Source organism: Ostrinia furnacalis, unplaced genomic scaffold (genome assembly GCF_004193835.3).
Source record: "Ostrinia furnacalis isolate ACB-3 unplaced genomic scaffold, ASM419383v2 OfSCF5095, whole genome shotgun sequence".
NCBI classification, from domain to species: Eukaryota; Metazoa; Arthropoda; class Insecta; order Lepidoptera; family Crambidae; genus Ostrinia; species Ostrinia furnacalis.
The window spans coordinates 58,603-84,079 of record NW_021135334.1 but is presented as its reverse complement, the minus strand read 5'-3'; the positions used below and the strand labels follow the sequence as shown (position 1 = coordinate 84,079).

The window sequence follows — 25,477 nt, the reverse complement described above, 5'->3', positions numbered from 1 at the left end:
AAACAATTACCTACTTATTTTATGCTTCTTTATCAATTTGTTTTTAATTTTAGTAATTTTATCGGGTTTCTTGGAACGCTTCATCGTATCACTGTTCCGTTTCAGAGCACGCCACAATTCATCCATCACGCTTCCATTATAATTCCACGGTGTTACGTAACTCTGCGAGACCAAGGTTCTGTTTTGAAAACCACACACCGATGCCACCTCAATGACGTTATGTTCTTGAACATTGACACTATGTACCACGTTAATTATACGATTCCCGAATTACCACGCGAGTGATTAACAAAACAATAATCACGTGTCGACACCACCGTGTTTCGTAACACACTAACTTAGAGTTCTCAATGAAACTGCTAATGGTATCTGTAATAAGATTCCGGCTGATCGTACTCGGCAGAGGCCAGGGGCCAACTGACCAGGGTTGACGACCCTATTCATGGTTCTTTAATGGCATTCCGACTACCATTTGCACAGATGTAAAAACTATTGTTCTGTGTGCGATATTTATATTTGCCAAGATATTAAGAAAATGAAAGTGCTAATTATTGATTATCGGTTTCGTCATTAACGTATCATTTGGCAGCTCTGTCAGTCTTTCAGATCCCCTTATCGCAACTACTGGAATTAAGTTGTTACTTGTAACACATCCTGACCTCCCTTTCACTGCTCTAGATAGCGGCAAAATGAGAATGCATAAATCATTATTAATATGAGAGATAGAATTCCTGGAGACGATAACTTCATTGCTAATGAACGATCACGCAGTCTGCGGTAGTTTCTCAATTGCAGTTAGTAACAACGAGGCTTGTGGATGAAAAGGGGCCGATACCACTTTTAATGTCGCTGATAGCAATAAAGCACGTGTATCTATGGACTTATTACCGTTAAATAATGGAGCCGATAACCTCATTAGATGGAACAGTAACCTAACGTGTATAAGTAAACGTAAATAGCTAAAAGCAGGTCCATAACAAGAGTTGGTTTACGGTCGGTCAGTATCTGTAGATCTAGCTGGCGAGATCTGAGCCGCCGCCGGCCGCGCCCCGTCACTCACACGATCATTGTTTCAACCGCCTAGATGCTATGATTCATGCGACTACATTACATGTTTTAGATAAGAATGCAGGCAGTGCAGCAAATAGGGCGTTGCAAGCGAACAATCGCCGCACAGTAGTATTATAAAGCTTGACACAATTCCTGAGACGCCGTGTGCGGGATGTGGGTTTATTCATATAACATTTTCGCACGTTACACAATTTTATTGACGTCAAAGGTTTAATAGTCACTGCAGTTTTCAGAATTGCCTATAATGTCCTGCGATTTTAATAACAAGCGAGTCGTCATCGTTTGACGAACAATGAGCAATAATCATGGAAACTTTAGGTTCCAATTTTAGTCTATGGGTTATAAATTAAATATATTCCAAAAAAGACCTAATTCCTTGCATTGAATTTACAACCTCTTAACAATGATTAGCAGCTGCGGCCAATTGTAGCGTCGAATTTGTACGAGCACCGCCGAGTAGATAAGGGCAATGGGTTGATAGAAATTGTTCAATTACGTTTATTCAGATGGTTAAGAATGTCACTTACAATATTGTTCCGATGGCTCTTGCCACACACGAGACACAAGTGCTTACACCTACCTACTTGTGTACGATTTGTTTGACCTCATATTCTGATAATAAATTAGAATTAAATCATATTGCGTGGTCGGCGTTTTATTTGTTCGTGCGATAACGAACGTGCGAATTGGTCGTATCAATTTACTTTTACCAACAACATGGTTTAAATTCATAAAAGTCAACATTTCTCATTATCAGTATACTGTTTATTTTATTGAGTACTGATTTTTACTTTTCTAAGCAAACATCTGAGAAAACTTTTCCGCCTCACACATTGTGCTACTGGTTTGGAAAGTCGTTGAGCATCCGGCCAGTGAAAAGTTAGGCTTGAGCCAGTTTCTTTTTAAGAAGCGCTTTTCTACTTATAATAATGTTTACGGATTTGTCTTACATGAATCACGTTCCCACTTGAGTACAGGAAATGTGAGTAAGAGTAAGAACGAACACAAATATGAACAATGTGGGTAATAGGTTGTACAATATTAACGTTTTCCCTTTACCTATTGATTTGACCGGTTCCTCTACAACCGGACATAGCTTGACTCTGTTTACGACGATCACCAACGTAAACTGCATTGTAAAGTTGCACCGGCACAGTCACAACAATCCAAGTCGGTCACATGTCCAATGCGAATTAAGAAATGCATCGTTTGTTGCGTGCAGCTCACTGCACAGCCCGCTCAAAACTAACCCGGATTAACATAAATTGGTGACTGTGCGGCAATTGCTGAGCCTATCCACTTGCGGCACTGAAAAAATTAATAACCAACACTCGCTTTTGTCTGTTCATTATTATTAGCCCCAACAAAGCTAATTGTAAATGTGCGCCTGCGCCTCCCGCATCAATTGAGAGCGCAACGGGGGAACTTTCGGTGACGGAAATAAACGCAATTGTAGCTATTTCTAGAAATGGCAAGTTGCAGGAACGTTATAAAATGTCCTACTGCGAATAGTGTTCGTTGCAAGTACTTGGAATTCCAAAGCCGGCTAAGATGTTTTCGCTTTAAATTTAAAGACGATCAGCGAGTAAATACAAAAAAATAAGTCCCCAAAAACTTAAGAAATTCGAAACGTTTTTATTGGTTTTTATATTCTACCAGATTAAGAACGTCCAATTTGTAGCAGCATTACTTCGTAACATTATAAATTAAAAATAAGAGGCTATAAAATGAATCATGGACAGATGCATAACAAAAACAATGATGGAACATAATATTTTGCAGACAAGTGCTTCACAAGCCACAATTAGCTTTAATATCGCTCGTTTTAATATTAAAGCACGAATGCGTTGACCGACTAATCTAGTTCTAGGTTGGTGTAGAAGATGCAAAACGAAGATGGATTAAACGCAAACAAGTAACCGTGCCAGTAAACATAACGCGGGTAATGTGGAATCGTCCAAAAATAGCATAGGATTACATTAAGACTAGCGAATGGTGGATCAATTTGCTCATCACTGAATGTTTTGGTCTGTGCATGTATAATTATGTTATCATCTCTGTATAGATTGTCCCTGTTGGTAGACTTTTAGCTACAGGAATTAAAACTCTATTTGACAACAAGGTATAAATAATTTTAATTAGAGACTGAACTGCATTAATGACTTCAATATTATTTTATTTCGCAGTCAAGATAGTTCACATACTATGAAGTAGGAACATAGAAAATCCTGTATTAATGTTAGTCAGAAATGTAGGTACTGAATTCTTTGCGATAAAATACTAGCTTCGTGTTTCCAGAAAACGATTATGCTGGGCTTTGATTCTCAGAACTTAGAATTCTAACTATTCTCGATTACATTTTAACAATCAGATCTTTAAAGGACTTCAGTAGTTGCTACTGCTTAGCTGTGCGATTTTAGGTGCTATTATTTTTTTTGTGTTTTAAATTGTTGCGATATCAAAGTATGTAATTGACCCATTAAACTAAATTAAGAGACATTAGCTAGGAACGGAATTTCTAATATGACCCAACAGGAGTAATTTTAATATGTTGTTTTTTGGAAATCTGCTGTTGCTAAGCTGAAGTCACGTTCGCTAGTCTAGCCAACATTACAGTTTACACACATAGAGACGATTACACACGAGTACATACACGACATAATGGAACATATGAACTTAATGTTCTTTATAGTAAAAGTTGTATGGCGGACAAACTATGACGGGTAAACTACTGCTCAACATGAATAAGGTTTAAGTGTGGTTTAAGCAAAATAGGTCTCAAACTACACGGCATTAAATGCTTCAACTATAGAGTGCTGTGATATTGCAAAATAACCTTCGGCGCGCTTGTAAGTAATTATTATGTATGTGCTGTGTTTTATGACTACATTATGTTTTCTAATGATTATTAAATACTTAGCGTCAAAGGTGGTTACTTACAGTGCAGGTTGTTTTGCTGTTATTACGTTTCTTGCCTACAAAATTAAAGATCTGGTGAGGTAGAGTTTACATTAACAATTAATTAGGAGTATTGTTATCATCAAATAAATCATTATTAAAGGTTGTAAAGAAATCTGCTATAATGTGTTTGGAGGATGCAATTAGAGGAGTTTGTTGATACTTAATTTATTTGCATTACTAGCTTTCCGCCCGCGGCTTCGCCCGCGTGGAATTTTGTCTGTCACAGAAAAACTTTATCGCGCGCGTCCCTGTTTCAAAAACCGGGATAAAAACTATCCTATGTTCTTTCCCGGGACTCAAACTATCTCTATGCCAAATTTCATCAAAATCGGTTGCGAGGTTTAAGCGGGAAAGCGTAACAGACAGACAGACAGACAGACAGACAGAGTTACTTTCGCATTTATAATATTAGTTGGGATTTGCATGTCAGTTAACATTGACTGAAAAGTTGCTGGATTTTATATTATACGTATAGTAACAGTAGGTCACTAGTTTATTTAATTATTCCAACACTATAAAAAGCACTGTTATCAATTCCTCGATTACTATCATTCTTGCGTGTGACGTAGGAATTTAGTCGGAGTAAAGTAAGTACCGCGTGCTCAATCTAGCAGCATTAAAGGTTCGGCCAAATCAATGCGTGCAGCCTGCGTGCGCGACGGCGGGCAATCAGATACGGGACTATTCCCACCTCTCGTTTCCCAACGCTGCGTCTATAGTTTGGCCGCCAGTAAAAACCCAACCAGTGAAGGTCAAGATTGTTGTCCCGGGGGAAAATTAAACTGGCATTGGATCCACACCGAAATTGATCAGAAGAACATAGGAGATCGAAGTTAAGGTTAAGGCGATCAGATGTCGTGTATGAATTTGTAGCGATGAGTTCACATCAACGCTTTCTGTCATTGGTCGCGGCGACCGGCGACCTATACACGCGCAGTGATCTCCATCGCCATCGCTGACGCGAGTTGCACGCGTTGATTTGGCCGTAGCTTAATAACCGGTGGTATGACATAATGAGTGGGCGTTACTTACATTTAATGAGTACGACCGAGTCGTGGGGCTCGCACTGCACCTGGGTGGCGTTCATGGCCAGCAGCCCTCCGCTGCCCGCCCCGCCACCCGCGCCGCTCGTCTCCCTGTAAACACCGTTATAGTTAATAGGGTTGGTGGTTTTCAGGATCAAAATCAAATTAAAATTGAATGAAAGGTATTCCCTGAAAATTACATTATTTCCTATTTTTGTTTAGGGATTTGCCAGCCTTGCGCTGTTTGTCTCTATCTATGCAAGCACCTTTGATTGTTAATTTAAGGTTGAATGTCACAATAGTGGCTGCTTGATAAAATAGACATGGAATTAGAGATTTTACAGTTTAATATTAAAAGGTTTTCCAAGGTCCATCAATGCTGTTTGAATCTGGCTAACAGAACGGCCTCCTTTTAGTTTCGTATTATTTAGGCTTAGCACTTTTAACTTCATGACATACAGTTCTGATTCTAACGCTTCCAGCTCCGATATCCTCATAAGTTTCAATTTCATACAGTTCACTCCGTAAATATTAATTCATATTTTCGTTTATTTCTTTTTGATACTTTGAGAAACTAACAGGAAGATGCTTTTCAAACTAGGAAAAATCTGGAGACACCGAGATGGTGACCCTAACTTAGTAACATCGTTAACTGTAGGCTTATGTCGTACAGTACAGTACACGTGGCCGAATAGTAACAGTACCTTCTGAATTAATAAGTAATGGTTTTTTATAGGTCTCTCGTTTCACTCGCCGCTTTGTGAGTTTATTTCTATTTTTTTTATCCACAACGAGGACGAGGATTTTATGTTTCGTACTAATGTTTTGTATAAATTTATTTATTCTCATTTATTTTTGTGGGCAGGCCTCCTACTAGGTGGACCGACGATCTGGTAAAGGTCGCGGGAAGAGCCTGGATGCGGGCAGCGCAGGACCGTTCATTGTGGAAAACCTTGGGGGAGGCCTTTGTTCAGCAGTGGACGTCATTTGGCTGAAAAAGAAGAAGAAGAAGAAGAAGATTTATTCTCAAAGGGACTTTTTTGCCACTTGCTGATAATCTGCCTCTATTAGAAGTTATCTGTGAGATAAACAACTTTTGGTTTTACGGGTCTCAGATAGAGATATTTAGCAGACTTCGATTGCGTTATGTGTCAGATAACTATCTGAAACTTTATATAGAACAGGTGAAGTGAAATTGACCACGAATATTATAGGGTAAAACTTTTTACTCGCGCTGTTTGTCTCTCTGCTCTGCGAGCATCGTTATTTCAAATCAACGTTAGTTTTAGGAAAAGGTAACTAAGAACATGGTATTTCGAATAGTTCATCATTAGGATCTGAGCTTTTGTAAGTCGCTCTTATTTTGTGAAAAAGCTCTACTTTTTAGCTCTTCTCCCATTTCTACGAAGTATTCGGTGAATATCGCAGGAAGCACCTGGATGCAGGCAGCGCAGGACGGCCAGCAGGCTGGAGACGCGGGGGCGCCTCCTCCTGCATTGCACAGGCTACCACCGCCGTCGGACGGGATTGGCCTCGTGGTCCCGGCTAATCCTGTCGGCCCCCCACTAGGTGGGGGCGTGTTGGGTCCCGCCGTGTAGGGCGGGACGTCCGCGGAAGGCGCCTTGGTCGTTTCTAGTACCCAAGGCGCCGACCACTATGCGGCAGAGGGAACACCCCAGGTTTTTAGTGGGTTCGAGCCCCACATAACCTGCCGTCCCCCGGCGGTAGGTATGGATAGGCCATTTTCCTGGGTAAAAAAAAAAGGCAGCGCAGGACCGGTTGTTGTGGAAATCCTTGGGGGAGGCTTTGTCCAGCAGTGGACGTCGTTTGGCTGAAACTATAGAATGAACCCCGTTTGTATTTATAAAGGATAAGATGGGAATTCTCACACCTTAAATCAAAATCACGATACTAGTGGTAGGTATTTGGGACGTCAGATAAAGTGGTATCGGGCATCTAGATAATTTTGGCAAGATTGGACATGTTATGTGATTCTTTTTGGTTTATTTTGATGCTGTTTATAATTTTTTTTGATGTTGTTTTGGGCAAACTGAATCGCAGATGGCATTACCAGACAGAAATAAAAACAGTAAATATGCTAATATCCCACTAATATAAAAATGCGAAAGTCTCTATTTTTGTTAAAATCTTTCACGCAAAAACTACTGAAAGAATTTTGATGAAAGTTTACAGTAGGTATCATTGTTGATATGTTATAGTCAAACCTCGAAGTTCCGGCACTCCTAGGTTTGACTAGTCAATCCTCAGGTGTGACTAGAAGTCTTAGTCAAAGCCCAAACATTTCGGCCTTTGACTAAATAATGTTAATCAAACCTAGGAGTAACTAATTTGGTCAGGCAAAGGTCGAAACTCAATTTAATGAAATCGGGGTTTGACTAGTCAAACCTTTTAAGACCAACCAATTAAGACTTTAAACTAAACTATACTTAATTCTGATCTCGAACTTATTGCATAGGCGTTACGACGGTCGGTTTTCACGCGCACGCGCAGCTATATCTTTAGGTGAAGGTACGAGTAACTAAACTTATACAGTACCTACTGAGGTTGGTTTTCTTGTCAGTGTTTCTAGATCGATCTTGATTAATTACTAATTTTTAGGGTTCTGTTACCTTAAGTTTTTCAACCTGTGGGTCGCGACCCCCTGGGGGGTCGCGAAGCCTCTATAGGGGGGTCGCGAGAGGTTGTGAAAACTACCTCAGTAAAAAAACAGTAAAGTTTTAAAGCTAGATTTATCCGAAGTCTAATTATGCAAATGCATAAATGTCGTACAGATTGAAGAATTCGGTCCCTACAACATCTTCGTAAAAGGCATGAAAAAAAGCGAACGGTCGTCGGGGGGTCGCGTCATGAAAAAGGTTGAAAAACACTGCTTAAAGGATAAAGAGTTTAGAGCCTATTATTATGACTTCGCTAAATGTTGTCTGTCACGAGGCTCGTATCTCATGAATCATTCACTTAAAAAATAAATAATTCAATAAAATACTTAAATATTTAAGGGGGGCACCCATACAGCAAACGTGACTTGTTGCAGTTTTTTACTTGATATTAATTAAAACGTAAACAGGTGAACCCTAGAAATATCCACATAATTTAAGTTGCATTTTAAAAATAAATCATAAAATTAAAATAAAATAAATATTTAAGGGGGCTCCCATACAACAAAAGAGTCGCACGGAACCCTTCGTGAGCGAATCCGACTCACACATGGCTGGTTTTCTATTTGCCGTCTACTTTTGACCGAGTCTGTCATTCGTTTCTAGGATTGACTAGGCAAAGCCCAAAACAGATTATTTTAGTTTCGACGTTTGACTGAACCGTTTAGGCACTTCTAGGTTTGACTTAGTCAAAGGCCGAAATAAGAATTTACTTCGGGGTTTGCCTGAAGGCCTTGGTCAAACCTAGGATAGACCAGTCATTCCGCGAAGAGACTGTATATCGACCTTTGACTATGACAGATACATGGGTCATTCCATGACAAATGTTACCGAGGGTGAAAAACTAAATATGTTCTTTTCGCATTAAATCTGATGAATTTTGAAAGTAAACATTCCAAATTATAATGTGCAACAAAAAAAATCTGAAAGAAACAAGTAATTTTTAAGTTATTAGTCTTCAAAGTCTATACTTAAGTCAACTGTCTGAATGATCATTTTCTCTCTAATTATTGGTAATACAATTTTAAAAAAACTATCAATCTGTGAAACGTTTTGCCAGTATATGATTCGAGGGTATTTATCATAGTATTGATAGAAAGCGTCATAGTCCCTAAAAAATGGATAATCATCAAGTTTTAAGTGTGTTTTCTTGTTACTTCGGCGATGTAACACCCGAAACAGAAAAACAGGTATTTGTTTTATTATTGTACCTTACACATGGATTAGGGTAACAATATTTGGTAAAAGTAAGGTCATGGTAGTAATGATTTCAAATACTAACTAATATCTGAGCATGATACTAATTTAGTATGTTTCTTTCTTGATTAAAAACTGTAACACCCGAAACGTTTCGGGTATTACATTTTTATTTATATGTCGATAATGTGTGTATATTGCTTGGAGAAGTGAAAAAGTATTACTGTGAGGGTCCTTTGACCTCCCACTAGCGCTGGCATCGGAAAAGGAGTCATATTTCTCAATTTAAGACTTTTTTGAAATGTCGACTTAACACTAAAATTAAGGTATTGCTAAAAAGTGTCGATGTTTGACATTTCCAATAAATATCGTAATTAGAAATTAAAGTAATGCTATTTCAAGCCAAAAACAATAGAAAAAGCTATATTCTGAGGAAAAATTAAACTTGAACTTTGTATATTTTTTAAAAAAAGCTGCTTCGTAATTTCAAACCAGAATTCGCTCTATTTGTGTTTATTTGTTGTACTCCTTATTTTGTAGTACCTAGAGACTAATAAAACACCGATTTTATCGATAAAACGAGTTGAATTTTCGTACTCGTAACACCCGAAACAGAACCATTGTAACACCCGAAACAAAGAAAAAAATTATAAAAAAATAGTAAAACGTTTTATTTAACAGTGATTGTATGTTACATGGTTTGTAAATGTCATACTTTAGAAGTCCTGTAAGTTTTAGGTATGATTCCTTAAGAAAATTCGCTAAATTTCGAGTAAATGCAGCAACAGTCAGAACATAGAGGCAAAATCTCGTAACGCCCGAAACGCACACTTTTCGAATCATATTTTCGTTATCCTACATTCTAAGCTGTACAAACTTTATTATTAAGATAAAACAACTAAAAACGGACAGATTAAGGCACTAACAATATTAAAATACTATTTCAAAATACATGAAATTGTTGAATATGTGTGTACGAACGTAACACCCGAAACGATGGAATGACCCACATCAGAATAACATATTAAGTAGGCTACTGAATTTCACGTGGGTGAAGACGCGGTCAAAAGCATATTTACAAATAATTTCGATGTTATGAACATTACTCGTAACTTCCAGAAGCAGTGCATCTGATTTATATCGAATATTACTCAATATTAACGGGATGAGGCAAGGTTATATTTGGGAGTGAGTAATTCGTTAGTGTAAACAAATTCCAACATAAGGAAAACTACCGCATCCGTAATTTCATGAGGAACATGCTTTAAAGCGATAAAATAATAAATCTTATTTTAACTTTATTGCCCAGTTATTAAAGTCGCTCTGAGTTTGATACAGTTTTTGTTAGCACAGTAGCTGATGTCCTTTGGTTCGTTCGTTTCAACCAAATGACGTCCACTGCTGGACAAAGGCCTCCCCAAGGCTTTCCATAACGACCGGTCCTGCACTGCCCGCATCCAGGTTCTTCCCGCGACCTTTACCAGATCGTCGGTCCACCTAGTAGGAGGCCTGCCTACTGATGTCCTTTACTAAGAACAGAAGATAAAGAGAGGAATATGTAATAAAACGTTTCATGGAGGATCTTTCTTCATTAGGTACTTTGGTTTGAACATTCTGATCATAAAACCTTGTTTTTACCAACTAAAACTACATCAGTTGCGTTTATTTTGTTTTTTTGTACGACAATCGACATTCTACCTGCGTGAATTTTGGGGTAATGTATGACAGCATACATAGTCCAGTCAAATTAGACATGAACCCTGCAATAATTCGCATACAGCTGAAAATTGGTATGAATGTTCGGAGCACCATTATGAATTAACTGTGAAAAGTCCCCATCGATCCGACGTGTGCTAAAAAAAAAATTCAAGGTCAAACTTAAAAAATACGGCTTTTTGAGATTTTCAGCCAAACGGTAAGTTTTATCACAAAAATATGTATGACAAGGTTTAAGACCATACAATTATCTATCAAAATTGTCTATACACTTTCTCCTAAGAGTCAGCGTTTCTGAGATTCGATGATCCGAAGAGTCAAAAAAGTGTTTTCTTCATAACGGTCTTACACATAAATCCAATGTGATATCGCCTCGTGCCACGACTCAGCATTGTATCATGATGTGTTGTCGACGTCGAATATAAAATGATTAACCTCAATGTCATTTGTCATCTTTAATTGTCGAAAAATGTTTGCAACTTAGACGAAGGACTGCACCGTGAGTTTCTAAGATACGAAGTTTTCGTGTCTATTATGTTTAAGAGCTCTTATATGCACACGTCACTACTCTACTTGTAACTCTATGGTCACTCTTTTAGCCCGACCAAGTTAGACAGTCCAGGTTATAATAATTCACATAGAGCTGAAAATTTGTGTGAATGTTAAGAACACCATCCTAAATGAAATGTCAAAAGTCCCCGACGATCCGTCATTTAAAAAAAAAGTTTTCGAAGTCCCAAGTTTTTTGCATTTTTTGGCCAAGTAGTAAATTTATCATAAAAATAGATAAAAAAAAATAGTAGATCATAAAATTATCTATTAAAATTGTCTTAGCCCCTTTTTCCTAAGAGTCACCGATTATGAGGTAGAACGATTCAAAAAGTTAGTTTTGATGTTCTCGTTATATGCACATGTTTCCACAACACCTATGAGGGTTATTTGGCGTATTTTTTTTACCAGGTTTCCCCAGTAGGCCTTTTTTAAGATGTATTTGTTATCCTGTTCAATTCAAAACTATTTTAATAGAGTTGAAGTTGTGGACTTTTGGAGTAGTTAACAGAATGCGAATTCTCTAACTTTTTGCATCGTTACCACATAAACGGTGACTCTTAGGAAAAAGGGGCTAAGACAATTTTAATAGATAATTTTATGATCTACTACTATTTCTTATCATTTCTTATGATAAGTTTACTGTTTGGCGGAAAAATGCAAAAAACTTGGACTTCGTGAATTTTTTTTTCAAATGACGGATCGCTGGGGACTTTTGACATTTCATTAAGGATGGTGTTCTCAACAATCACACAAATTTTGAGCTCTATGCGAATTATTATAACCCGGATTTTCTGACTTGACCGGGCTAAAAGAGTGACCATAGAGTTACAAGTAGAGTAGTGACGTGTGCATATAAGAGCTCTTAAACATAATAGACACGAAAACTTCGTATCTTAGAAACTCACGGTGCAGTCCTTCGTCTAAGTTGCAAACATTTTTCGACAATTAAAGATGACAAATGACATTGAGGTTAATCATTTTATATTCGACGTCGACAACACATCATGATACAATGCTGAGTCGTGGCACGAGGCGATATCACATTGGATTTATGTGTAAGACCGTTATGAAGAAAACACTTTTTTGACTCTTCGGATCATCGAATCTCAGAAACGCTGACTCTTAGGAGAAAGTGTATAGACAATTTTGATAGATAATTGTATGGTCTTAAACCTTGTCATACATATTTTTGTGATAAAACTTACCGTTTGGCTGAAAATCTCAAAAACCCGTATTTTTTAAGGTTGACCTTGAATTTTTTTTTTAGCACACGTCGGATCGATGGGGACTTTTCACAGTTAATTCATAATGGTGCTCCGAACATTCGTACCAATTTTCAGCTGTATGCGAATTATTGCAGGGTTCATGTCTAATTTGACTGGACTAACAGCGTAAAAAAATCTTCGTCTACTGCAATAATAACTATCTATGGTAAGATAAAAATGCATACAATAATATTGCATGACAATTGTTATTATTTGCTGATGAAAATTCCCAGCTGTCGGAGGTTTTCTTTCATGTTTCAAGTTCAGACTCAATGTCAGTGTTATTCTGAACAGTGAACACCAAGAATTACTTGAGGAAACCAATTAATCAAGCCGAAAACCTATACTTACACATTTATTGCTTTTTTTCAAACGTTTTTCACGTTTACTAATGATCCCATGGACTTGGGAAAACAAACATTTGCCCCCATAGTTCATGTCAACTTCTATGCTATTCATAATGAATATTGAATAGTAAACAAAACTTTAATTACCGTGAAAATAAAGATTATAGTATGTACCTTGATCACGTAGGTATGCATAGAATTAAAGCGTAAGTAGGTACCTACGACCAAAAAGATTTACTGAAAAGAAAGAGCCTTTTTATAAATAAATCATCATGCTTCATTGATTGATTTGCTAGCTCAGAACTGAATACTGATTTAGTTGGTAATTAGGAGCGGAAGTTTTTTACCGCTATGTTAGTGTGAATGAGGAACTCATTCATCCTAAAGTGTGAGATCTGTAGTTCACGAATTAACTAACTTTAATTACTATAATATTCCTATAAAGTAGGAGTAATATTCTTCTGCCCATTGCGATCGCTTTGACAAAATCTTTCGCGATTTTTTCATTCCTATTGGTGGTCAAGCTGTAGTCTATCCTGGTTACACACAGTTCGCAGCGGTGGGAAAAGTCCCGTGATTTCTCTACTAAGACTGTACTTGCCGTATTTTTGTTACAAATCTGTATTTAAAACTATTGATAAACCCTTACAATACATGAGGAATGCTACGTTTTATCTAGCCCCATAAGATAAATGTTGATGGAAATTGGTCAAGTTTTCAACAACAATTCGTCAACTGCTATTATTTACCCAGGATTTTGTAATTAAGGAAGGAGCACAGTAGAATTTAATACCTATACGTGTACTTTCGGAATTAACTTTGTTTTACTGCAGTTACCTGTAATTCTGTTATTGTAATTGCATAGGTACTTGATTATGTCATGCAGCCTCTTGGTAATGACTTAGTTGATTACAAGAGATCTTCCATTGTTAATTCAAAGATTGTGATGTCATTAGTGTGGTAATGTTTTTTTACTTTGTTTTCAGAGTAGTAACCTAATTACACACCTACATTGTATGTTGGGATACCATAACCAGTATCGGGATAATTCCACCTCTCGCCACCACTATAACTCTTTTATAGCCAGGAGGACCTACAGTTCACCATCTGTTCTACTGTAACACAATCAGTGAAGGTTGCCACTATACCAGAAACGTCCAAAATACAGTACCTATTTAGAATGATGTCTGTTTCTTTGTTTATCTGTAAACTATTGAGTGGATTTTAATGAATTTAAATGTTTTAATACCTTAATTTGACCAGACCAAAAATAGAGCAAAAATAGAATCATGTCAACATGCGATGGAGAGGAGCATTCTGAAAATAAGAAAAATTCAAAAAATCAGAAACAACAAAATTAGACAACAAACAAAACTAACAGATGCCCTCCAAAAAGCTTTAAAACTAAAATGGCAGTGGGCTGGACACCTAGCAAGGTACAAAGATAGAAGATGGACTATAACATCAACAGAATGGAAGGGACCGAAGGGGAAGAGGAATGTTGGGAGACCCAAGGAAAGGTGGGCTGATGATATAATGAGAGTAGCGGGAGAAAATTGGCTCGACCTAGCCCAGGACAGGAAGACATGGAGCGGAATGGAGGAGGCTTTTGCCCATACAGAGGTGCCACAAGAGTGAAGACAAATGCTTCTAACTTAATATTTAAAATTGTAAACTTGTGGAAATAAAAGCTTTTTATTTATTTAATACATTAATTTGAGCTTAAGATCATAGGCACCTTTTTTTATTCTGATTTTTGATAATGTGTGTACGTAGAGATTTATAGCTACCTGATGCAGAGGTGAAGACTGAAAAGTCAAAATCATGGTTATTAATTATGTAAACAGAATAAATATTTATTCTTTTATTATTTTTTGTTTCGTTTTAATGGAAAAAGTTGTCACCAATCACTTATATTAATAGGCCACTTGTGATGTTCTTTTGTAAGTAACTAAATAACAATTTATTCATAACTCCTATTTATTATTTATGAACAAAAACAGATGCGATCCCATTGTATGAGAGAGAACCCATCGGTAACAATGTTTGTGAGATGGCAAATTTTTAATAATCATCCTTTTAGATGGGGGGTCATTGAGAAAAGGTAACCATGAAGTAGTTCAGACGTCTGTCTGTGTCTGAAATTACAAGCAGACTTCCTTGCATATACCACATCAAAACTATAGGGAAACGATATTCTATCAAACATTGAGAAAAGATATTCCATCAAACAGAGTAATAGGCCGCTACATGGGAAAAGATAAACTGTCTGGATGAACATGGCAAATAATAGTCACCTACAATGGGATAGTTACTATAGGATTTAATCTTGAATCTTTGTATTGAAAATCAAATGAAACTCATGTAAGAGCATTTTCTGTGTTGGTGTGTTGTCAGCTAGTTAAAAAAAATGTGTAAACAAACAAATATTATTTGTTTTTGAATAAGAAATGTTTAAAACGCAATTAAATAATGAAATTCTTGGAAGTATTTAAAGAACTATCTACATAATTAAAGTAAAATTAGTAAATAAACTTGGTACATTAGCACTGGCTCATATTTAACGTTTTAATCTAACTGTGATTAATATGATTGGATCTTAAAGGAAATGGTTATTATCGTTTCATTTGATAGCTCAGATTATAAATAATGAATAAATAATCATTATCAAGGTTTAGTAGTCCAAGTTAAAAATCAAATACAATTTGAAAGCTATCAATTATGTTAATTAATCAGTATATTATTTTGTCTGAACTCGATAAGAAATAATTACTTATAATAAACCTAAGCACAGGTTTGATTTTAATGCATTTAATTTGCATTTTATCAATCACAACTCAAAGGTCGTAGTCACGTTAGACACTCACGATCAGGTTGTGCTGTATGGTGAATAAATAATTTACATAATTATTAGTTAGTAATTACAGATTGTAGAACTTTGTGATAAAATATTATGATTTGATATTATGGTTGATTTATGGATCGATTATGGTTGATGGTGATTTGTTGACTGAATTAGTGATAACTCTTATATCGTATATGCAACATAACAATCTTATGTTTTGGTTATAGAAATATCTAAATTGCATAATGCTAAAATAAACATTTTAAGAAAATCTTATTCTGACTTATGAAAGTAAAATTTTGAAGATTTTACACTGCTGAAGTTGAACCCAAGGGTAAAATTGTGGCTTCACTTGCTTTTTCTAAATCAATGCTTTAATAATTTACTCAAAAAAGTTGAAAAATGTGGATCAATTTAAATGAATGAAATTAATAATTAGATTTCATCGAAAATTAGGTCAAGGAGATTTAACGTTGATTAATGAATAACGTGTGTAATTCAGATCAATTTACTTTGCTGTCTGGTGTCTGTTGAACAATATTTTATTAAATAATTTGTGTTATAGCCCTGTGTGCTTGCCTTCCTGTTAAGAAATAGTCTTAGGTTTCAAAGAAAAGTTGTTTTGAATAAGCAGGATCACATGAAGGTACTGTTAATGTCGTAGGTCACATCACAAGATGATCTTTGAATGGAGTGTTTTTGTAAAAGTGCGACGAACTTGTGCACTGAACTTACCGTAAAATGCTTATTGGAGGCACCTTGCTTCCCTATGGAATGCGTGCAGGCAAGGCCCGCATTCGCTACGAAAGCATTACCCACTATTTTATTCACGTTTCGAAAGTTTCCTCCACGGAAACCGGCCACGACAACAATCACTGTTCACACTGCTGGGTCCACAAGCAAACTTACAGGAACGCTGAGCAACAGAACAACACCAATCTCGTCTAATCCACTGTTTTACAGACAAAAGGCACTGGGATCCATGGAAAGCACAGTTCAACGGCACTGTTTGGAAACGTCCACGCTAGCAACGGACTGTTAATATTTGTAAACACCGAAAATATTCACACGCGTAAGTACACAGTTCAGTCTATTTTTGTAAATATCACAAAAAATAAGAAAGAAACGTCAACCGCACCGCAAAATCAGAAAAACACAAGACGCGCAGCTGGTTAGCTGTCGCCTCTCGCTTGACTGCGGGTGTGCGCGCGGGTAGAGGGGCAGCCGCACCACCGCGCCCCCTATCCTTCCCGTCTCGTCTCGCAAGTCATTTCATTATTACGTTACGTTCATTTTATTTTATTTCGAAGTGAACTGCGTTCGCTATCGGGCTGCGCGTGAGTGTGAGATATCAAATGCGCATGCATTGCCCGCCCGCAGTAAAATTGCAGGTGGCTTTATTATGATCTTGTAAGTATGAGTCGTGCATAGTAGCATTAAATGAACATCACTCTAATAATCTGTGCTGTGGGAACATCCTCATTACGGAAGGGTCGGAGGAAGGCATTATGAACGTAACATCAACTTCCGTTCTAAGAAGACTGTCGTTTACTTCTCTACTTCTATATTATTTTAGTTTCAATTCAAGGAACTCATCATTTAATACTTATATACTCATTTAATACGTTAGTGAAAATTCTGAAAAATATAAAAAAATAACATTTTTCATGATTTTTTCTTTGGTGTAACCCAGGGAACAATTTTAGGACCTCCTCCTGCTTTAACTAAAATGATGGAAAAGTATTGTTTTCATTTTTTAAATAATTATTGGGATAGTATTTCCATAGAGATTACGCATTTATAGTTAACAGGAATTATGTGACCTTATTAGACGAGATGTAAATTACAAAGCATTGGGATAGGACTCTACAATTTACACGGCTAGTTCATACATAAGTAAGACAGCTAGTTTCGTATTCGATCACCGAAGTGGACAAACGAGTCGCCTGGAACGCGGCATGCTCGATGGCAATACTTGTAAACTAGCATATGGTTGAATGATGAAAAGCGCGCGCACCGCGGTGGTTGGCCTTCGTCGGAAATCTGCACACTGCATATTTTCGAAAAAATCCCATTTCACACGGCACACTTTCGTTCAATTTTCGTGAAAGTGATCCTTGATCGACGATCTATCATTGGGCTCCGCAGTTTCTCCTTAACATTACACAGCCCGGATAACCACCCCCGCTGCTCTGTAATTACGAGCGGTTTGCCGGCAGATGAGTAAATGCCTTAAATTCTGGGTTGTAGGGAAAGTGAAGTGTTAATGCGACAACTTGATCATAGTGTATCGTATCTATCCGCGAACCGGGAAGACATTCAGTGAACTTTGTCTCTGACCTCGTGTTATTAAACAGTTTACAACGTAATTGGCCATTAAATTGGTCGTGATATCGCATTCACCTGTTGACTAGTTAGTTACGAGGATCTTCTTTGTTAGCAGGAGCATCTGGCTATGTTTTTGCCCAGTAACAATATCTTCCTACCTACTTTACCCTAACTGGTAGAGCGGAAGCAGGGTGCGGGCTGGGTGCGTCCTTGAAAACGGAACGTGAATTGGGACCGGAAATTTCTATTCCATTTTTTATTTACTCTTCGACTATTCGAAACTATGGTCCGATGATTCAGTATGAGTGTTTCGATTACTAATTTATTGGTACATTAAACATTGATAGAGCTTTGAGCCAGGATACTTTTAAATTGACTGTAGGGACAACTAGAAAACTAATTATATTTGTATGTTAAGGTAACAAGTAATGAGTTTACAATTATGCACATGGAATGATTTAAGAATAGTCAATGATGAATATGTATCGGTGAAAGTTTACACAAAATGATGCAAGCATACAGATCTATGCAAGTAGGTGGAAAACATCATCAACGACCAATGCAAGTTTTTTCTATTTCTCCAATCCAATCTCTTAATATCGTAAGTCTATAGTTAGTTTTATTGCTGAAAATATCTCATAATGCCATGTCATTCCATAAAATCCCAAATGCAGATAGCAATTTGTCAGTTCAGTTTGTTCCATAAGGATAACTGAGCCGATTTTGGAATTGTATTAATAAAGCATGTCCAGAAACATGGAACTTTATGTGGACCAAACGAGATGAATATATTAGCTCTACAAAATCTCTGCCAGGAATATTATTTGACCAATACATGACAGGACTACCTAGCTATTTCAAGTCGACGTGGGTAGATATTTAGGACCGTATAGAGTTCAAACGGATATCCTTTCTACTTCTGACCAAGGATAAATGCAAATGAGATACCTGTCTAAGTTTAGTTTATATTATTTCACTGCTTTGTCAGCCCGCCAGTGTCAAATGCATTCTGTTCCTAAGTAGGTAGTGATTAGTGGCATTAGTGGCAAGATTATCTATGCAAATCCCCATATTGTTGTAGTCGTTTTGCTCAAGTAGGTATTTGGTCTCACGTTCACAATTTCTCCTTGAGAAGTACTTACAAGAAATATGAATTTTTATTTGCAATGCACTTAAGAACAACCATTATCTAGTTAGATAGATAAAATATTGATCACACATTATTACATACAGCTCTCCTAAAGGCAGAAGATGAAGTTTAGTCCCATTTGGGTTTAATGAGAAGTTTAACGTTAATATTATTAATATTTTCCATGAATAAAATTTTCGCTCAGTCGAAAACTTGGCAATTCTTCATTAAAAATAATTTAAGTTAAACTGTGGTTAAACTAACAATCTTGTCAGTTAAATCAAGCTGCTTTACACGTGTACATAAAGGGTAACTTTTTGTACCACTTAACAAACGTAGTCAACGACTCTACTTGTTGAGTCCTTGAGCTTAACGAGTGGGAGCTGATGTTTCTGCCTAGATAAATAAATATTTGAACACGAAATTACTTGAGATATGAACATAAAATCAAATAGGTATTAAAGCTAGCAAATGTTGTGTTAGAACAGAAGATTGCGTGCAGAAATAATTTTGTTGATTCATCGTTCTTTTGAGAAACAGACGTAGATAATTAAAGAGTTGCTGTAATGTGGCCAGCTTTTCAGACAAAAAGAAAAACGTAGCTTTATTGTTATCCAGGGTAGAGAACGATAGCTTGTCATTTCGAGCGACCCTGGGGATCTATGGATACCATCATGATGAATTGATCCTATTGCGGTGGTAGTAACCCACATCATCGACAAACGCTACGCTATGCGACACGGTGCTACGTGATATACCTACTTGTACCTAACCTCAGATCATAGTCTATGATCTGAGTACCTAACTAACGTGTGTAAGACTATCGTATAGGTCAAAAAGTAGGGAATGACGTGTCGCATTTTTGTTGACGTAGCAGGACACAGAGTAAATCATAATTCATACTTACCGAGCTGCTGAGTTGATATTCATAATGTTAATAAAATCTAATTTATATGATTGACTATCCATACCTAGTTTCTAAGACTACGAAGGTGCGGTATGCGGCCGGTACGCGGTACGTGTCTCCAGATAGATTTATTTATACCTTACACTTACAAGTCGCATGCCCGGCACGCCTCTCGAAATATCGCGTCGTCCCGGCGACTTCCGCCGATTCAGTGCGCCCGCGCATGTGATGATGGAGACTTTTTTACAATCGATTTATCAACTAATGAGTCGGCTGACTTTTTGCGAGGTAATTTGTTGGTGCGCATCGTCGTTGGATTTTAAATACCCAATAACATTATCGAGGATATTTTCGAAGATATCTGCAATTGGTTTGAATCGTTCCACCTGGCAGCCATTGCAGTGGTTTATTTTCTCGAACTTTGTTTACTGTAATTATGCCTTGCATCTGGATCTGCAATCTTGCAGGTGCTATGTCAATTAAGTATGAATTTGAAGGAATTTAAGATCTGAGAATATAATGTAGAGTCTTCAATAGATTTTAAAAAAACACCGACGGCGAACTTAGTTCCTGCTGCGTGGCATATCTGTGTTATGTCAAGTATAATTTATTGTGTACTTATAATCGGTAGCTAAGTTGGGTCCCGTCATAACACTTAACTTAAAAACGTTTTATTCGTTCATTGTCCTGCGTCTTCCGGGCCGACATGATGTGAAAGGTTTTGTGCCGGCTTATGTTTTGATGAGGCATTTAGAATAATTACCTCGCATGGCTCAGATTGGTTCATTCAGATTGGTCCTGGTTCAGATTTTAATAGTTTGTTTTCTTGCAAAAGATTCGTCGATTAGGGTTTTTTGGACATGGTGGCATCAAGGTAAATAAGCATAGAGCGGTTAATTACCTAGTTCTAATAACTGGCGGCGACTTTTCATCATCGACATCGACTCTACATCACAAAATAACGGCGAATACTCTACAAAAATAACAAACAACCACTATAACCATTTATTAAACGGATACACTCGCATCAATGGAGTTCGCATTTAAATTGAATAAACGATCACTTTCAGATAAATCACTCAACCAATTAAAGGGGGCATTAGCGGACTGAATGGCCGGCACCAATGGGAGACATTGTGTGGGTAGGTACGGTCGATTTAACCTGCCTTATCAATCCGTGACGCTGCCCTAACCGAGGTCAATGCACTACCTTTGACTGTTGCACTCATTCGTAGGGCCACGCGACGCTGCAGGCCTGCGAAGTTGGAGACGAAAAAGTTAGGCAAAAAAGTTTATCATAAGGCGCTGTATCTGAAAAAAACATTATTGACAAATTAGTGTAAATACCTATGAAATTGACGCCTGTATTCACAAACATTACTTTGAGGTCTCACAGTGCGCGTACAGGATGACACACGAACCAATCACAGAGCTCTATTCATCGCTGTGCATTCGATTTGCTGATTCACTTAAGCAAGCATCGTTTGTGAATACGGGCGTGAAGATTAGTCTGTTCAAGTTCTTTTGCTAAAATGAGAGGCTGAAATTACTGAAAACATGCACCAATTACTTCTGTTAATTAGTGATACTCTTTTTTGTTATTCGGAAATACGAGTAGAAGCAAAGCTTTTAAGTGAAAAATAACACCATATAGTTTATTCTACATTTTATAAATTCTCAACTCTTTTGCCAGCACTATAAAGTCAAATAGGCCCATATTTTATAAGAAGATAAATACTACTCTACCAATTATGTTAATAAATTAAAATAAGTTACTTACTCAAGAACCTACGGAGGGTATCTCTTATTATTGATGGTATCTTGTCTCAGATGGTAATGATTCTTGTATCTGCTTATCTAATCATCGTTATAAATAATGCCTCTAAGCCTAGTACTTATTTTTAATGGACTCTATCTAGAGTCCATCTAGATAAACGTTACATATTGCACATGTTAATTTTCTTTATTTTCCTTCCAGAGTATTAAGCTAATCGCCGTGGCAAGTAATTTATATTCATAATCTTGTTTTCGACGTCGTAGGCGTACTTACGTAATGTTATCATAATTTTAGAAGTTCGATTACTAGTCAATGGAGGTTTTAATTTATGATTTAATAATGCACTTCAGAGAAATTTATAATGGCGGCGTCGCTTGTGAACAAGAAAAATTGTCGTAACTCACAAAAAGTGTGGACACGATAAAAATTAAATTACGTGTTTGTAAACAAGCACTAAATTATAAAATGTTGCTGTAACTATGTAGTATTCATGTGAATACACGAGTATGTTAGATATTTTAAAGTTACAGAAAGTAAAACACGAAAAGGTTAAGTAACAAAGTGTCTGAGTGAAGAAATGATGTGATTTAACATTCAAATTATGCCACACTGGAAATAAGGAACTTCAACATAGAGATAGCCTCTAACTATAATTTTTATGCGACAACTGATCCATTTCTAGTTAACTCGCTGTTATGTGATGATTAACGTTAAACGAATATTAAGTATGTATGAAACTTGGATTCAGTTAGTTGTTCAGCGGTGTTCTCTAACGGTACAATTTTAAGGCAAGAAATGCACCTAGATTGTCTCTTTGTAATAAATGATGATCAATTTATTTTGTCATTGACTTCATTGAGTGACTCGTGGTAGGTTGATTAGTCCAAACATTGAGTATTTGAGTCAACTACAGTACGATTTCATATTTAGGAACAGCAAAGAAACCTAGTTCATATGTAGAGTCATGAGGTTCTCGCCAAAATAGTACAAAGCTATTAAAAATAACTAAGAATATGGAACTATTAATCTTATTTTCATTTTGATAGTGTGTGTGTATTTCAACACGCAAATAATTATCCTATATAAATAAAACTCATTTTGAAATGAGTGCACGCACGCACATACCTAGCTATCAATTTTTCCTTCTCTATACTTAAACGAGTAATATGTGGGTTAAAATGTAACTTAGATCTGTTATTAAAATTTATTAATCTTTATAAATCTTGCATACTAATACAAATCTGTGCCTATCTGAATCTGATTAGTACGATTACTACATTCGCAAGAGATAAGGAAATAACTTAAGTATCTATAATTTACTGTACTGGAATGCGAACTGTAAAATTCTAGATTGGTTACGCAATGTATTTAATTTAACCGATATCTATTAGGTAACATAGATTCTTGATTAAAACTGTACTCGGCGACACTCTCACCGAAGTTAATGTCATGAAAAAAACACAATGCTACTTATTTATTTGTTTTACTATGATATTAGGATTTGTTTGCAGCAATTTCGCGATCGCTAGCAAAGTAATTACTACGTAACAAAAGAAAGACATAGCGAAGCGATCACGAAATTGAAATTTTTCGAGATCATAAATTTTGTGTATAACACACCACGGTAGACTCACAGTCAAAACTGTAGTCTAGATTTGGGAAAAGTTAAAGTTTCATTAAAAATTGGACGGTTACCTACTTATTTGTATTTATTCTCAAATAATCATTATTCAGTTTTAATAGACGAGGCGGTGTCATGTTCACAGTTATAGCTTTTCCAAAATCTTTTGTCTTACAAATCCGTTTCGATCTTTTGTACGCTCCCATGAGAATCGTGCGAATTTATAATCCTCCTCATTAGTTCCCAACAAACGTCCGCTTTCTTTGCCTCAAATATCGAAAGTTCATCTATTACAATAGTTTGGCGATGACACCGGCTTAGTCTTATCGCTAATCCAGCTGACTCATTGTCCATACAATTCTCTTAATTATAATATTTTTGTAGGCAGAGCCATCCGCGCGTTAACTGGCCGAGTGAAAGTATTCTCGTTTCGTTAACTAACACACTCGCCATAGAGGCAAGTTCAATGCCTTGATTATGACTGTTATTTGAACAAATTTTATTTCAGCAAAAGCGAGCCAAGTTGGGAAAGAGGAAAATATTTTTTGTCTTTGTCATCTTTTGCGGGACGGGTACTGGATACTCCTCAATATGGTCTCGGTAATTTTCGGTTCCACATACTTTCATTGATCAATAAAATTGGACATTAGATATGAGATGGGTGATTTTTAATGGAAAGTGATTTGATAGAGAGATTGAATGCTGCTGAGATCTAATAATATCAGGAGTGGTTTTTCATTCAAGTTTGGAATAGAGAAGGATGTCGGATTCGTAGGTACTCGACTGAAAACGCGTCGTATTTTGCATGATGGCAAAATCTCGAAGCATCCAAAATTGTATGGTAGAAACAAGGATCTCTACACTGATTTATACTTCATCTACTTTCGCTACCGAAGCTTCAAGTGTCGCGTAATAACATTTGACTATTTATTTATGCAAATTTTATTTCAAACAATACGACATGTACATATGACGTGTATTTGCGAAACTAACAAAATATGGTCTTGACTGACTACTTGTTACTGCGTATGAATATTAATGTTCTGCATTGACTTGAATGTCATGTCAGAAACATGAATATTCGTGTATAGAGTTCAAGCTTAATAGGACTTTAAATTGAATTTGGTCTTTAGTGAAATTTATTTTCGATAACATTATGGATTAAAGAACCTAAGTAACATTAACTTATCGCTTACTTAGATTTTTGTCAATTTTCTATAAGTAGTAGGTAAAGTAGGTGGGCCGACGATCTTAGCAGGAATGCGCTGGATGCAGGCCGCTACCAACCGGCCATTGTGAAAATCATTGGGGGAGGCATGTTCAGCAGTTGACGTCCAATGGCTGAAATGATGATGAAGTATTTGATGATAAAAAATCTTCTGAAACAGGACTTTATCTGTAATCTAAACATTTCATTTTGCAATCAAAGATACGATAATTGAAGTATTCTTTTTATTCGTTACGCTCTTGGCAGAGCGGTCGTGGTCACGTTGAGGTGTTGTTCACATCGGTTGTAGAGGCGGATACAACTCTCCGCACGATCTCCCTCCATCTCTCTCTATTGGCAAACTGTCTGGTGCAGTCACATAAGCCGTCTCCCACTGCTGCTTTCACTTGGTCGGTCCAGCGCATTGGTGACCTGCCACGCGATCGGGTTCCTTCGACTTTTCCCTGGACGACCAGTCGTTCTATGGAGTTGTCATCCCGCCTCGAGACATGTCCGAAGTATTGCAGTATGCGCGACTGTACTACGGTTGATAAACGCTGAGTGACACCGAGCTCCTGGAGTATGGAGTCTGAAGTATTACGAGTATGTCAATACTTGTCAGTACCTAGTTAGCAAGTTTGCTAAATTGACGTGAGCATTATTGTAGTGTTCTTTGTTGAATTAGGTTTTCTAGGGTTTCGATCGATATTTGAAATTAGTAATATAGTTACACCGTTATGTATCTGTTAGCTTGTCTCAATCAATACTTTCAGGAACTATTAGTGTTGGTCTTTTAGATTAGTCAGAAATTGAAAGAACTCTATACGTGAGTTTGAACATGTACTTAAAGTGCA

General features: G+C 36.9%; 1 protein-coding gene across 3 annotated transcripts in view; it reads right to left on the bottom strand.

The window, feature by feature from the left end:
* Nucleotides 1–16,875, bottom strand: part of LOC114360586 (rho guanine nucleotide exchange factor 10) — a 54,194-nt gene extending 37,319 nt beyond the window's left edge. Inside the window, exons 1-2 of one of the 3 annotated variants that reach the window (XM_028315324.1) lie at nt 16,390–16,875; nt 5,065–5,168 (exon numbers count right to left, since the gene is read on the bottom strand). In XM_028315324.1, coding sequence (XP_028171125.1) covers nt 5,065–5,119 — 55 coding nt within the window. In that variant the 5' untranslated portion in view covers nt 5,120–5,168; nt 16,390–16,875. Of the gene's footprint in view, nt 1–14; nt 351–2,130; nt 2,243–5,064; nt 5,169–16,389 lie in introns of those variants that run through there. The other 2 variants (XM_028315323.1, XM_028315322.1) reach the window with 2 other exon arrangements.
* Nucleotides 16,876–25,477: the final 8,602 nt, after the last annotated feature.